Source organism: Pelophylax lessonae (assembly GCF_965119305.1).
Source record: "Pelophylax lessonae genome assembly, chromosome: 12".
Taxonomy (NCBI): Eukaryota; Metazoa; Chordata; class Amphibia; order Anura; family Ranidae; genus Pelophylax; species Pelophylax lessonae.
In genome coordinates, this window is record NC_138779.1 from 42797378 (window position 1) to 42813893 (window position 16516).

General features: G+C 46.8%; 1 protein-coding gene across 3 annotated transcripts in view; it reads right to left on the bottom strand.

Moving 5' to 3' along the window:
• The window catches only part of IGSF9B (immunoglobulin superfamily member 9B), a 115120-nt gene that overhangs the window by 83138 nt on the left and 15466 nt on the right, over positions 1-16516 (bottom strand). For all 3 annotated transcript variants that reach the window (XM_082273647.1, XM_082273648.1, XM_082273649.1), the window contains exons 2-6: positions 9105-9302; positions 5973-6119; positions 1991-2142; positions 1587-1704; positions 1325-1466 (exon numbers count right to left, since the gene is read on the bottom strand). In XM_082273647.1, the coding sequence (XP_082129773.1) occupies positions 1325-1466; positions 1587-1704; positions 1991-2142; positions 5973-6119; positions 9105-9302 (757 nt within the window). The remainder of the gene's footprint in view (positions 1-1324; positions 1467-1586; positions 1705-1990; positions 2143-5972; positions 6120-9104; positions 9303-16516) is intronic.

The window sequence follows — 16516 nt, forward strand, 5'->3', positions numbered from 1 at the left end:
TTTTACTTTCATGCGTTCCATGCATGAAGGTAAAAAACCTTTTATGTGCAGTGACCCTCCCAATCCTTACCTAAGCCCCCTCCGATCCAGCAATGTTCACGATAGCCTCGGCTGTCGCAGGACTATCCCTCCCCATTGTCTGAGACAGCAGCGGGAGCCCATTGGCTTCCAGTGCTATCAATTGCAGCCAGTGAGGCAAGGAGAAGAGAGCAGGGGGGCCGAGCCATGGCTCTGTATTAATGGAAGGCCCGGGAGCATGCATACAGCGGTGCCGCCAGAGCAAGTGGCTTCATTTTGGAGCACTGCACAAGGGAGAGGAGCCAGGAGAGCCAGTGGGGGACTCAAAAAAACAAAAAAAGAGGATCGGAGCTCCTTTTTGCAAAAGCACAGAGCAGGTAAGTATAACAGGTAAGTAATTAAAATAAAATAAAAAAAAACACACAAAGCTTTATTACAAGTTTACCATTTCCAAACTGAAGCTTAAGGGTGCTTCAAGGGTGGATTTTGACTGTCTAAATTCCACTTCACATGGGTGCAGCCCGATCTGCATTCAAATTGCACTTCAGAGGCTACTGACAGGTGGGGGCGATGTGATGCCTCTGCACCGCCTGTTTTAACCCCATTGTTGCCGACAAATGCACCATGAAGCTCGTTTGGCTGTACTTCTCCTGTGGATCACAGGAGTGTATTTCCTTCTGCATTCCTCTGACCTATTTTCACCAGGAACCAGGCTAAAGCCCGCTGTCGGCTTACTTCACAGACCTGGTCCAGGCTCGGTAAACATCACGACCATATGGTCGGGATCCGCCAACATGCCTGTACTGACACCTGGTTCAGCCTCCGAGCAAGCTACTAAGAGCATTAGTCGGCTGCTCCCGCCCCCTCCAGTGAGTGCGGAGGGGGACAGAGCAGAGAATCAGTGACTGGCAGTCACCAGCTCTCTTTTTAGGGAGCTGTGAGAACCGAGTGATCAGCGGTGTCCCCCGGCGGGAGACAGATGCAGCATCGGACTGATGCAGCATCCACCTAGGTAAGTAGATTTAAAAAAAAAAGCATTTCCCATACTTCTCTTTTAAAGCTCACACTGCTTCTATTCAAACTGAAGCCCATGTGAACTATGCCATACAATCTAATAGATAGACCCCTACAGACACAGATACAATCTAATAGAAGGACCCCTATACACACAGATCTAAAGGACAGGCCTGTTAAAACAACTACACACAATTTGATGGATGGATGCGTAGACACACACACAGCTTCAATTAGATAGACAGACAGACGTAATCATCTGACAGGGAAAAGGGTTATCAGTCCAACTTACTTCTTGAAGAACACATTCTCTTCCTGCCAGTACCAGGTATAGGTGAGGTTTCCTGGATACGCTTCAGCCTGGCATGTGAACAGGGCATCCTGGGAAATGTTAACGGTGATGTTCTCAGGAGGGGAAACAATGAAAGGCGACCCTGGGGACAGAAGAAACATTACCTCAGCTGCCCAAAACAGGCCATGTTGTCACCTGGAGGCCAGGCAGCGAGGGCACACCCCGGGGACATGGCAGCCTGGAGCAGATGAGACGCCGTTACCTTGTACTAGAAGCCGCGTACTGTGAACTGCTTCTCCCTGAATACTGGTAGCGCGGCAAGTGTATGAGCCCCGGTCTTCACGCCCAATCGAAGAAATAGTCAGACTGCCATCATTCACCTACAGAGAACAGGCACACGTCAGTGACACCCACAGAGCAACCGCTAACACTCACTGCTTACACCCTATAGTGTGTACTACCCACAGCGGCCCCCAACTTCCACCTACTCTGATCCTGGGCTGTCACTGAAATATCTACTCAGTTCTGAGTGCTCATGAATAAAATGGCATGTTTTTGCATAACCTGCCATCTTGTTCTTTTACACAACAAAAATTACAACCTGAATACTGACAATCCCACATAAAATCCCATTACAGGTCGGGGGGATTCTGAGTTTTTACCAACCTGATATTTTGGGGTTCCCCCGAGGAACTCGCCCTCTCGCAGCCATGTGACGGTTGGCTTTGGATTCCCAAAAGCAGTGCAAGTTAGAGTGACGCTACTTCCTTCCTTCACCTCCAGGTACTGTGGGGGGGTCTCAGTGAAGGTTGGGGGAGCTATAAAAGATAGAAATTGGGGAAAAAGACTACAAGCAATCAGAGTAATACAATAAGACAACCAGGGATCAGAGGTATACAATATGACAATTAATGATTAGTGATATACATTGTTGATGAAAAGAGATCAGATATATAGAATAAGACAGATGGAAATCACAGATATACAATAGGACCACCAGGGATAACACACACACAATGGGACAACCAGGGATCAGATATATAGACTAAGACAGACAGAATTTGAGGTATACAATATGACAACTAGGGATCAGAAATATTCAAGATCACCAGCGATCAGAAACATACTATTTTACGGCCAGTGATCACCAATATTTAATAAGGCAGCGAGGGATGAGAGTTATACAATTAGACAGCCAGGGAGGATCAAAGTTATTTAATAAAGTTTCATTAACATGGCTATCTGTAGTGTTGGAAATGTATGCTAGGTACATAAACACCTACAAATAGCCATGTGCATGAACTCCAAGACAATGAGGATTCAGAGACATACAATATGATAGTGAGGGATCAGGAATATATAAAATAGCAAACAGGAATCAAAGATAGAAGAAAGAAGAGATCTACAATATAACACCAGGGATCAGAGATCTACAATATGTCAGTCACGGATCAGAGATCCACAATATGACAGTCAGGGATCAGAGATCCACATAATGACAGTCAGGGATCAGAGATCCACAATATGACAGTCAGGGATCAGAGATCTACAATATGACAGTCGGGGATCAGAGATCTACAATATGACAGTTGGGGATCAGAGATCTACAATATGACAGTCGGGGATCAGAGATCTACAATATGACAGTCGGGGATCAGAGATCTACAATATGACAGTCGGGGATCAGAGATCTACAATATGACAGTCGGGGATCAGAGATCTACAATATGACAGTCGGAGATCAGAGATCCACAATATGACAGTCGGAGATCAGAGATCCACAATATGACAGTCGGGGATCAGAGATCTACAATATGACAGTTGTGGATCAGAGATCTACAATATGACAGTTGTGGATCAGAGATCTACAATATGACAATTGGGGATAATAGATAAACACTATTACTGTAAAGGATTGGACATATAAAATATGACAACAAGGTATCAGGGATAAACAATATGACAACCAGAGATCCAAGACAGACGATATGACAGCGAGGGACCGCAGATTGCATATACACACACGTGCACAGCAGCAAAGATCTGTACAATAAACACAGTAAACATTCTCCAACCAAATCCCCCAAAAAAGCTGAAGATAAAAGATCTGAATGTCTGAACAGTGAGTGACTTTGAGGAGAAGAAACGAAAAGGTGTAATTGTGACAGACCTTACCAGGACACAGACTAGGAATCTAGGCCCGGGATCCATGTTTAGGTCTGTCACACAGTAATTATGGCACGTTGTATTGCACAGAAGAAACCAATGAAAACGAACCATGAAAGGACACAAATGTATCACTCCAGGTACTAAATGTTCATCCTAAATACGTTGGAATATGGGGTTCCCAACTTATATAGGGAAGATGGCTGAATAAAGACTAATCTGCCAGGTCCATCTCTCACCAACTGCAGAGTAAAATAAAATAACCACTTTGGGGGCAAATGAGGACAACTCGCCTTCCTGATCAATCCTCTGGGGAAAATATTCCCAAATTATAACAAAACATAAGCATTCAGAGCTATAACAGTAATACTGCATTCTGTGCACTATAGCACAACACATCACAGGATCACTATTAATATTCCGTCTTAACCAATACCTTCTCAGTCCAATATATGTATAGGCTATACGCTTATCACACAGGTCAGGGAACACTAATGAAAGTCCCCCAGAAGAGCATTCTCATAGACAATACCTTGTAACACACCTGTAGGCAAGGAAGGGCCAATCCAATGGGTAGGTAAAAGAAATGGCTATCTTGGCCACTTCAGTAGCCCAAAAAGGGCCAGACATTCAGCCTATGCACCAAGATAGGTCACAGCCTGCTCATCTGTACAAGACTGAATAGAGTTCAGCTTTAAAGTGATTGTAAAAGTCTTGTTTTTTTTTTAAAAAAATAACAAACATGTTATACTTACCTCCTCTGTGCAGTTGGTTTGCACAGGGCAGCCTCTTCTCGGGTCCCTCTTTGCTACTCCTGGCCCCTCTGTCCTGTGGGGTGCCCCCACAGCAAGCAGCTTGCTATGGGGACACCCAAACCAAGCTGCAGCTCTGTGTGTCCGTTCAGACACAAAGCTGCTGTTCGGCCCCACCCCTCTCTCTCCCGATTTGCTGATTTGACTTTGATTGGCAGCTGCGGGAGCCAATAGTGATGCTGCTGTATCTCAGCCAATTAGGAGGGACGGCCAAGGGACTCGTGGACATCGCTAGATAGAGATGGGCTCAGGTAGGTATTAGGGGGGCTGAGGGGAGCTGCTACACACAGAAGGCTTTTTATATTAATACATAGAATGCATAAAGATAAAAAACCTTCTGCCTTTACAACTTCTTTAAATAGTAACCTTCACTTCGGTTGAAGAAAAAAAAAATACCACACATCCTCTCTGGGTGATCTATGTACTTTGCAGGGATTTTAACAAACTTTGTTGCAGATTCCTTAATTTTGCTATTCTCAAGAAATAGCTGCTTGTCTGTGTCCATGTGCAGAGAGTGAATCTGTGAGAGTGGTTTGATAATTCTCAATTATCTTCTAGACCTGCAGGGCTCTAATAAGGTAAGCGGCAGGGTCTGCATCTCTAGAAGTGATTTCCCTTTGAAAGTATCTCAACAAAAATGACATTTTTGTTGCAGGAGATGCCCAAAATCTGACTTGTATCTTAGGCAGACTTCTGGGAAAAATCAGTGGGCCAATCACACAAGCATGAAATTACATTTCTAGGGGGGCGTACTGTACACCATCTGTGTATAGAATGCCTCCAGGTGGCCATGTTGCATTTTACAGAAAATCACAGTGCTGCACATTGAAAAGGAAAGGTAACATTCAATTACAATATGACTTGTGTTGCAATTGTATACGCTATATATATATTTTTTTTTATTTGACCTTTTTTTTCCCTTATGAAAGCTTGAAAGTGGAGTTTCCCTCTAAATAAAAAAAAAATATTTCCATCTACGCAAGTTACAGAGCCTTGAAAAGTCAGATTCTATATAAAGAGTGTCCAAGCTGGATGTAACTGGTCAGCTAAGGTTCTCCATCTCAGACATAAAATATTCATAAAAGAAAGATTATGAACATAAAGCTAAAACTAAATTCATTCAGCATGTCCTGAAACTGGTCAGGTATTGCTTAAGCCTCGTACACACGCAACGATTATCGGCCGACCGATCGGCCGACTTTTGTCCAGTGTTGTTGTGTTGGTTGAAATGTGCTCTAGACTGCACACGATTTTTCTCGGCCAACAAAAACGAACTTCAGAAGTGATGTCATGTGCTGGTTTACTTTCCGTGTGTTTTTTCTTCTCTGAGCATGCCCAGTCTTACTCATCAGATTTTTGTCTGACGAAATCTGTACTGACTCACGGAAAATCGGTCGTTCTGTTGACGGCCAACAAATTTTATAGTCTGCACACCAGATTTTGTTCGGCCGAAAAGTCGGAGGTGGTTGTCGGAAGCATCATACTAACAAGCCGACAATTGGCCGATCGGACGTTGGCCGAAAATTCACGGCCAACAATCGTTGCGTGTGTACGAGGCATAAGACCCAGCACAGAGGAAGCGGTGCGAATATAATGAGCCCCAAGAAAACACCTTGTCACATGTTCTGATAATTCTCCTTCCTCAGGCACTGCCCATACACCATACTCACCATTCACTGTCAGATGTACCCAGCTGCCGTTGTGAAATGTGTCGTATTGCTGCTCCAGCATCAGCACTTTGCACTCGTACCAGCCCTGATCTTGTGAGCGAGCCTGGTCAATGCGCAGCGATGCCTTGTCATGGAGGGTGGCACGGCCTAGAAACAGAAAAACGATCAGTAAAAGTCAGCCAATATATTACCAAACACATTGTTTAGGATTCTTGTATGTGGAATGGCTCCGGATTTATGAGACCTCTATGGGGGGGGGCACTAAATTACAAGCTTCCAAGACCGCATTAGATGGAAGACCTTATATGGGATTTTGCTTGTTGGACGTTTTGGAACTTCAGAGATGAGCATTTTATGAGCTGAAAAACACTCAGGTGTCTTAGACAGGGCCTTAGAAGGAAATCCTGTTCTTTCCATCTCCAGAGGTGTTTACTATCGAGCTTATTCCTTCTCACTCCTCCCAAATTTATAACTCCACTTTTAATGTTTTATTATTGCAGAAACCCTCTATCACTCTCTTAGGTATATTTTAATATAAGCTTGTAAACACATCACATTGAGCGGCATTTACAAAGCACTTACTGAGCTTTGAGCAGATTTTCTAGAGCTCTGGAAACATCCTTCAGTTCTAGCCTACAATGGAAGCTCTGCCTGCATCTCTGTGCAAACCATTATGGAGCTTGAGGCAGAATTCTGCAAGCTCTGAGACACCACTGGGCTCTGCAAACACTAGAGGATTAGTACATGTCTACTGGAGCTTGCTAAATGCTTGATTAAAGCTACAGCCAGCTCTGTCAGCAAATAAGCTTAGGCTGCTTTACTTTATGGGGGGAATTTACTACAACTGATGCACACAGTACCCAATTAGCTTCCAGGTTTTAGCCCCCGTTCACATATACAGTATATACATATATACGGGTGCAAAAGCTGGTGGACATGGTTTATACTTATAAACTGTGCATTGCATATTGTACATTTAGAAGGGAATTTTTATAAACAATTGAATTTTTTTCTTTTATGATTTGGTCATTGTGGAACGTGTTTCTTATGTCACATTATGTTATTATACTTGTCCCTACTTTTGTATTGTAACTCCTCTTTAAAGTAATAGTAAACTATTAGACCACTTGTACCTACAGGCAAGCCTATAATAAGAAGACGTATCTCTAGGTACTGTGAATATCCCCTTACACAGTTTAGTAGATATTCAGAGTCCGGCTTACAGTGCGCCAGACCTTCAGAGCCTGTGCTGTAAATGGCGGCTGCGGCGCACAAGCGCAGGAGTGACGTCATCACGCCACCAGCCACTCATGTAGCCGAAGGCCACAAACCCAGAAGGAAGACCGGGGGAAGATGTCAGCCGTCTAAGCGGGAGACAGCGTGGTGCTGGAGGGCCTCGTTCTAAGGTAAGTTTCTCAATCTAGCACATTATGAAATTGCCTTGCAGGGGAATGTTGTCTTTCCCAGCAGCTGCGGGTTCAATACCGCTTTAGTGTCTGTTCACACTAGGGCGACACGACTTCGGGCGAATTATGCCGTCACCCGTGCCCCGCGACTTCGGCGCGCCTTGCAACGACTTCACATAATGGAAGTCAATGCAAGTCGCTCCGATGTCGCCCTGAAGTAGTACAGGACCCTTTTTCTAAGTCGGAGCGACATGAGTCACTCCTATTAGAACGGTTCCAATTGCACAGCACAGTTCACTACTTGTCAGGTGACCAAGTAGCCTGACAAGTCGGAACCGTGTTAACCAGAACTTAAAACTCAATGAAAAAATAAATAAATAAAAAATGCCTTGTTGGGTGGATATCAGTCTGGAGGAGTGGGCATTCCTTGGCAGGCAGTATTTGTATGCGGATTGCCCTGGGTAATGCTCACATGTAATACTGAGCCTTCATGGTCGAAGAAATTAAAGTTTAATAAATGAAAAGAGGTAGGCCTGGGACAGTACAACTCAGGAGGATAGGGCTATATTATACTGGATGTCCTCAGCCAGGAAATGAGGTGAGCTCCATCTGACTTGCTGCAGCTTCTAATGCACATTGTGAGAAGCTCACAGTGTGCAATGAAATCAGAGTAAGCAATTTTAGCACAGGAGGGGAGCCAGTACAACTGTGAAAGACTGAAGGGAAGGATGGAGGTCAGCTTTAAAGTGGTTGTAAACCTCCAACATAAAATATGAACAAAGCATATCCCTCTATAGCAGGGGTCTTCAAACCATGGCCTTCCAGTTGTTCAGGAACTACAATTCCCATCATGCCTAGTCATGTCTGTGAATGTTAGAGTTTTACAATGCCTCATGGGATGTGTAGTTCTGCAACAGCTGGAGGGCCTGTAGTTTGAGGACCCCTGCTCTATAGTGTGTACTTGAGGCAATCTAGAGCACTAAGTGTAATTTCTGTCTGCTGCTTCATTCCTCTGTTATTTGCATGAATCACAAAACACAAGTTTTTCTGACACCAAGAGAAAAATGGTGACAGGGGAGGGAGCTCCAGCATACAGCCTGTGATTGACAGCCTCAGCTCTGTTTCTGTGTGCTGTGTGAAGGGGGGAGGGTGTGTTTCTTCCCTTCAATCAGCTCTCAGAGTTCTCCTCACTGAGCTCTGCAGAGTGTAACTTCAACTCTCCACCTCCTTTTATTCTGCCAGCTCAGACAAGCTTTATAAATTCCGCACTTTCAAAGGCAGTAGAGAAAAGAGGATTGAAGATAAACAGATACAACCTATGAACCTATGTACCAAGGAGGATTTGTTTCATATATGTGTATATCTCCTGAGGCCAGTCACTTCCCTGGGTATATAGAAGGGTTTACAACCAGGTTATGAGAATGTGATCCTGATTCAGTTCTTTCCACAATGTGCACAGATAAAAGACTGTCATAGAACAATGTATCCTGTCTGTATGATTGTATGACTGTCATATAACAATGTATCCTGTCTGTATGATTGTATGACTGTCATATAACATTGTATCCTGTCTGTATGATTGTATGACTGTCATATAACAATGTATCCTGTCTGTATGATTGTATGACTGTCATATAACAATGTATCCTGTCTGTATGATTGTATGACTGTCATATAACAATGTAACAAGCTATATACAGGTTGTAAGAGTCCAGCTAACAGTTACCTGCATATTCTGGGTCCACATGGGGAGGATAGAAGCCAAACTTGATGAAGATGGGAATGGGAACACCAAACTTAAACCATTCTACAACGTAGGGCGGAGGCTGTGCTGTGAGCGGATGGACCACGTTGCACCTCAGGATGACGCTCTCTCCAGCACGTGCGGTCACAAACTGTGGCTCCTCCCGCAGGCCCCCTGCTCCTGTAACACAACACATTTCTGGAATTAGAAATTCTAGAGGCGAAGAGCCTTCCAACTATAGTTCAGGCATCCATAGAGGAGAAACCAAGATAAGAAAGAGCCAAGAACCTACAACACAAGCTCACCTATGCTATGGACTGGGGGCCCCCCTACAGGACCTCCGTACTTACCTAACCTCTATTCTCCCCCACACATCATCATTATGGATAATGCGACACAAGTATTATTAACCCACAACAGATATCAAATTATGCAACCCCCCCCCCCCCCAACCTTACTCCAGATGCCATAGGACAAATATGAACCCTCCCCAGGATACAAGCATAGGACATCCCGTGGCAAAATAGAGCGCCTCAAAGGGGACAACATAGGTAGGCCCTCAAAGGGACAAATATAAACCCTCAGAGGGGACATAAATGGCCCCTCACAGAGGACAGATATGGTAGCTTGCAGGGGACAGACATGGGCCATAGCCAGGAACAGACACAGGCCCCTGAAGGAAAAGATTGGGGACCCCTGTAGAGGACAGACATGGCCCCTACAGGTGACACATGGTACCACACTGGGAACAGATTTGGTACCTTAAAGGGGACAGACACAAGTCCCTCCAGGGGGCAAGCATGAGCCCTTAAAGGGGACACACATGACCCTCCTACAGAGGCAAAATAGGGGCAAAACAGGTGACAGACACAGGCCCTCACAGGGGACAGCTAAGCCTTCACTGGAAAAAGACACAGGCCCTTATAAGGGGCAGATATAATCCTTCAGAGGGGAAACATGGGGCCTCGCAGGGGAGACACAGACCTCATTAGACGGGGCTAATAGTGGCCCTCACAAGGACAGGTAGGGGGTCCTTGCATGTGGTAGACCCAGGCCCTTACAGGACAGATAACGACTTCCACTGGGCACAGACATGGGACCCTGCAAGAGGCATACTGGTATGTCCTCAAAGGGGGAAAATAGAGCCCTCCACAGTAGACAGGTATAAATCCCCATAGGGGACACCTAGGGGACCCTCACAGGGTACAGAAAGGAGCCAGACAAGGCACCCACAGAAGAAAAACTGGAGCCTTCACATTCACAGGGGGAGTTATAAGAAACTCTATGATACTATATCATGAGAAAAGCAACACACAGATCACATAGTCAGGTGGCATATACCCCTACAAACACTGAGAGGAGCTCTGATATAAATCCCCCCCCCCCCCTACAGACACCACAAGGAGCTCTGCATACATTTACCCCTACAGACACCATGAGGAGCTATTCATACATTTACCCCTACAGACAAAGAGAAGCCCTTTATACATTTACCCCTACAGAAACCACAAGTAGCTCTGCTTTACTTTTACCCCTAAAGACACTGAGAGGAGCTCTGCATACATTTTTCCCTACAGACACAGAGCAGCTCTGTATATATTTACCCCTACAGACACTGAGAGGAGCTCTGTATACATTTACCACTACAGACACTGAGGAGCTCTGTATATATTTACCCCTACAGAAACTGAGAGGAGCTCTGTATACATTTACCCCTACAGACACTGAGAGGAGCTCTGTACACATTTACCCCTACAGACACTGAGAGGAGCTCTGTATACATTTACCCCTACAGACACTGAGAGGAGCTCTGTACACATTTACCCCTACAGACACTGAGAGGAGCTCTGTACACATTGACCCCTACAGAAACTGAGAGGAGCTCTGTACACATTGACCCCTACAGACACTGAGAGGAGCTCTGTACACATTTACCCCTACAGACACTGAGAGGAGCTCTGTACACATTTACCCCTACAGACACTGAGAGGAGCTCTGTACACATTGACCCCTACAGACACTGAGAGGAGCTCTGTACACATTGACCCCTACAGACACTGAGAGGAGCTCTGTACACATTGACCCCTACAGACACTGAGAGGAGCTCTGTACACATTGACCCCTACAGACACTGAGAGGAGCTCTGTATACATTTACCCCTACAGACACTGAGAGGAGCTCTGTATACATTTACCCCTACAGACACTGAGAGGAGCTCTGTATACATTTACCCCTACAGACACTGAGAGGAGCTCTGTACACATTGACCCCTACAGACACTGAGAGGAGCTCTGTACACATTGACCCCTACAGACACTGAGAGGAGCTCTGTACACATTGACCCCTACAGACACTGAGAGGAGCTCTGTATACATTTACCCCTACAGACACTGAGAGGAGCTCTGTATACATTTACCCCTACAGACACTGAGAGGAGCTCTGTATACATTTACCCCTACAGACACTGAGAGGAGCTCTGTACACATTGACCCCTACAGACACTGAGAGGAGCTCTGTACACATTGACCCCTACAGACACTGAGAGGAGCTCTGTATACAGAAAAATGCATTACCAACAAATGTTGGTTCATGTTGAGGAGAGTTCCTTCTCCAGCTTCCCTTCACCTATAGGGAATAAGCTCCCGTTAGGGGAGGAGCCATGTAAAACATTGCTTTTTAATGTGGAGAATCATAAGAAATAGGAAGTATGAAGCCAGATGATAGATTTGGTAGATTACTATGGAATGATTGGTGTGTGTTCAGTGAATAGGAAAGCTCCATCCAGGGGCCACACACTACATCATCTGCAATATGTCTGCATCTTTTCTTGTCTCTCATTTGTCTGATAAATGAACGGTGGAGAGATGCTCTGCAGATGCTTCCTTGCAATGCTCTGCGGGAAGGAAGGAGTCGCGCGGATTCTGTTGCTGGGTCACGTTTCCTCGGTGATGTCACCGGTCACGCAGGAACATGGGGTGGGGGAAGGGGGCTCTAGAAGGAGAAGGATGGCTGAACATGCACAGGATTCTTCTCAGCAGGGAAGGGGTTACATGGACTCAGCTACGAGACTGCAGCAAGCGTTTTCTGCCAGCAATCTGATTGGCTGCCGGTGACATCACCAACTCTGGGGAGTGATATCAGTGGATATTTCTGACACACAGGAGAAAGTCAGTGATGGAGGAGACGGTGGTGACCCCGAGTGACAAGCACTGACATATCCACACCCCGACAGGACAGCTGTGTGTGATGTGCGGGTTACATATAATCTGCAGAGAAGGGGTCCAGTCCTCCCATACATTATACAGAGCAGAGAAGGGGGTCCTCTGTCCTCCCATACATTATACAGAGCAGAGAAGGGGGTCCCCTGTCCTCCCATACATTATACAGAGCAGAGAAGGGGGTCCCCTGTCCTCCCATACATTATACAGAGCAGAGAAGGGGGTCCCCTGTCCTCCAATACATTATACAGAGCAGAGAAGGGGGTCCCCTGTCCTCCCATACATTATACAGAGCAGAGAAGGGGGTCCCCTGTCCTCCCATACATTATACAGAGCAGAGAAGGGGTCCCCTGTCCTCCCATACATTATACAGAGCAGAGAAGGGGGTCCCCTGTCCTCCCATACATTATACAGAGCAGAGAAGGGGGTCCCCTGTCCTCCAATACATTATACAGAGCAGAGAAGGGGGTCCCCTGTCCTCCCATACATTATACAGAGCAGAGAAGGGGGTCCCCTGTCCTCCCATACATTATACAGAGCAGAGAAGGGGTCCCCTGTCCTCCCATACATTATACAGAGCAGAGAAGGAGGCCCCCAGTCCTCCCATACATTATACAGAGCAGAGAAGGGGGTCCTCCCATACATTATACAGAGCAGAGAAGGGGGTCCTCCCATACATTATACAGAGCAGAGAAGGGGGTCCTCCCATACATTATACAGAGCAGAGAAGGGGGTCCTCCCATACATTATACAGAGCAGAGAAGGGGGTCCCCTGTCCTCCCATACATTATACAGAGCAGAGAAGGGGGTCCCCTGTCCTCCCATACATTATACAGAGCAGAGAAGGGGGTCCCCTGTCCTCCCATACATTATACAGAGCAAAGAAGGGGGTCCTCTGTCCTCCCATACATTATACAGAGCACAGAAGGGGTCCCCTGTCCCCTCATACATTATACAGAGCAGAGAAGGGGGTCCTCTGTCCTCCCATACATTATACAGAGCAGAGAAGGGGTCCCCTGTCCTCCCATACATTATACAGAGCAGAGAAGGGGTCCCCAGTCCTCCCATACATTATACAGAGCAGAGAAGGGGGTCCGGTCCTCCCATACATTATACAGAGCAGAGAAGGGGGTCCCCTGTCCTCCCATACATTATACAGAGCAGAGAAGCGGTCCCCGGTCCTCCCATACATTATACAGAGCAGAGAAGGGGGTCCGGTCCTCCCATACATTATACAGAGCAGAGAAGGGGGTCCCCTGTTCCCCTATACATTATACAGAGCAGAGAAGGGGGTCCCCTGTCCTCCCATACATTATACAGAGCAGAGAAGGGGGTCCCCTGTCCTCCCATACATTATACAGAGCAGAGAAGGGGGTCCCCCCATACATTATACAGAGCAGAGAAGGGGGTCCCCCCATACATTATACAGAGCAGAGAAGGGGGTCCCCGGTCCCCCCATACATTATACAGAGCAGAGAAGGGGGTCCCCGGTCCTCCCATACATTATACAGAGCAGAGAAGGGGGTCCTCTGTCCTCCCATACATTATACAGAGCAGAGAAGGGGGTCCCCTATCCTCCCATACATTATACAGAGCAGAGAAGGGGATCCTCCCTTATATTATACAGAGCAGAGAAGGGGGTCCCCTGTCCTCCCATACATTATACAGAGCAGAGAAGGGGGTCCGGTCCTCCCATACATCATACAGAGCAGAGAAGGGGGTCCTCTGTCCTCCCATACATTATACAGAGCAGAGAAGGGGGTCCCCTGTCCTCCCATACATTATACAGAGCAGAGAAGGGGTCCCCTGTCCTCCCATACATTATACAGAGCAGAGAAGGGGGTCCCCGGTCCTCCCATACATTATACAGAGCAGAAAAGGGGGTCCCCGGTCCTCCCATACATTATACAGAGCAGAGAAGGGGGTCCCCGGTCCTCCCATACATTATACAGAACAGAAAAGGGGCCCCCCGGTCCTCCCATACATTATACAGAGCAGAGAAGGGGTCCCCTGTTCCCCCATACATTATACAGAGCAGAGAAGGGGGTCCCCTGTCCTCCCATACATTATACAGAGCAGAGAAGGGGGTCCCCTGTCCTCCCATACATTATACAGAGCAGAGAAGGGGGTCCCCGGTCCTCCCATACATTATACAGAGCAGAGAAGGGGCCCCCGGTCCTCCCATACATTATACAGAGCAGAAAAGGGGGTCCCGGTCCTCCCATACATTATACAGAGCAGAGAAGGGGGTCCCCTGTCCTCCCATACATTATACAGAGCAGAGAAGGGGGTCCGGTCCTCCCATACATTATACAGAGCCGAGAAGGGGGTCCGGTCCTCCCATACATTATACAGAGCAGAGAAGGGGGTCCCCGGTCCTCCCATACATTATACAGAGCAGAGAAGGGGGTCCCCGGTCCTCCCATACATTATACAGAGCAGAGAAGGGGGTCCCCTGTCCTCCCATACATTATACAGAGCAGAGAAGGGGGTCCCCTGTCCTCCCATACATTATACAGAGCAGAGAAGGGGGTCCCCTGTCCTCCCATACATTATACAGAGCAGAGAAGGGGGTCCCCTGTCCTCCCATACATTATACAGAGCAGAGAAGGGGGTCCCCTGTCCTCCCATACATTATACAGACCAGAGAAGGGGGTCCCCTGTCCTCCCATACATTATACAGAGCAGAGAAGGGGATCCCCGGTCCTCCCATACATTATACAGAGAAGATAAGGGGGTCTCCTGTCCTCCCATACATTATACAGAGCAGAGAAGGGGGTCCCCGGTCCTCCCATACATTATACAGAGCAGAGAAGGGGGTCCTCCCATACATTATACAGAGAAGAGAAGGGGGTCCTGTCCTCCCATACATTATACAGAGAAGAGAAGGGGGTCCCCTGTCCTCCCATACATTATACAGAGCAGAGAAGGGGGTCCCCGGTCCTCCCATACATTATACAGAGCAGAGAAGGAGGTCCCCGGTCCTCCCATACATTATACAGCGCAGAGAAGGGGGTCTCCTGTCCTCCCATACATTATACAGAGCAGAGAAGGGGGTCCTCCCATACATTATACAGAGAAGAGAAGGGGGTCCTGTCCTCCCATACATTATACAGAGAAGAGAAGGGGGTCCCCGGTCCTCCCATACATTATACAGAGCAGAGAAGGAGGTCCCCGGTCCTCCCATACATTATACAGCGCAGAGAAGGGGGTCTCCTGTCCTCCCATACATTATACAGAGCAGAGAAGGGGGTCCCCTGTCCTCCCATACATTATACAGAGCAGAGAAGAGGGTCCCCTGTCCTCCCATACATTATACAGAGCAGAGAAGGGGGTCCTCTCAGTGTCTGTAAGGGTAAATGTATACAGAGCTCCTCTCAGTGTCTGTAGGGGTAAATGTATACAGAGCTCCTCTCAGTGTCTGTAGGGGTAAATGTATACAGAGCTCCTCTCAGTGTCTGTAGCGATAGGAAGGGACGTTGTGCCCCCTCCATACATAATACAGGATGTATATTGAGTGAAAAAAAGGGGTGTCCTCCCCCCCCCCATATATTATAGAGCGCTATATCTGAAGTGATAAGAGAGTACCCCCCCTCCCCTCTCAATCAATGCAAGAGGCATTTTGATGTGAACAACTCCATTTGATCAGACCTGAGACTGCCAGTGTTACTCTACGTTATTTCCAGCAAGACTAGTGCTGCCATCCTCAAGACTGAAGACATTACTACATCACTTCCAAGGTCGATGGAGCTACCAGATGACCTACAAGACCAATAACTAAACTGGATCACCTCTAGGACCAACCTCTTACCTGAATCACCTATGAGACCAGCAACAATACCAGATCACCTCAGAGATCAACTTCTTACCTGAATCACCAACGAGACCAACAGTGATATCAGATCTCCTCAGAGACTGACAGTGCTATTGGATAACTTGTGACATAAGCCTTGCTGCTGGATCACCTGCAAGAATGACAACGCCACCCAATCAACCCTGAAAAATGAAAACACCAGACACAAAATCTATACATATACAAGAATCCATTATCTGATGACATCCGACATGTTATCTAATCACTTCTAATACCAATAGTGTCACCTGATCACCTGCAACCCTGACATTGTTACCTGATCCCTTCTGACAACAATGTCACCATTTATCAGGAACTCTTGA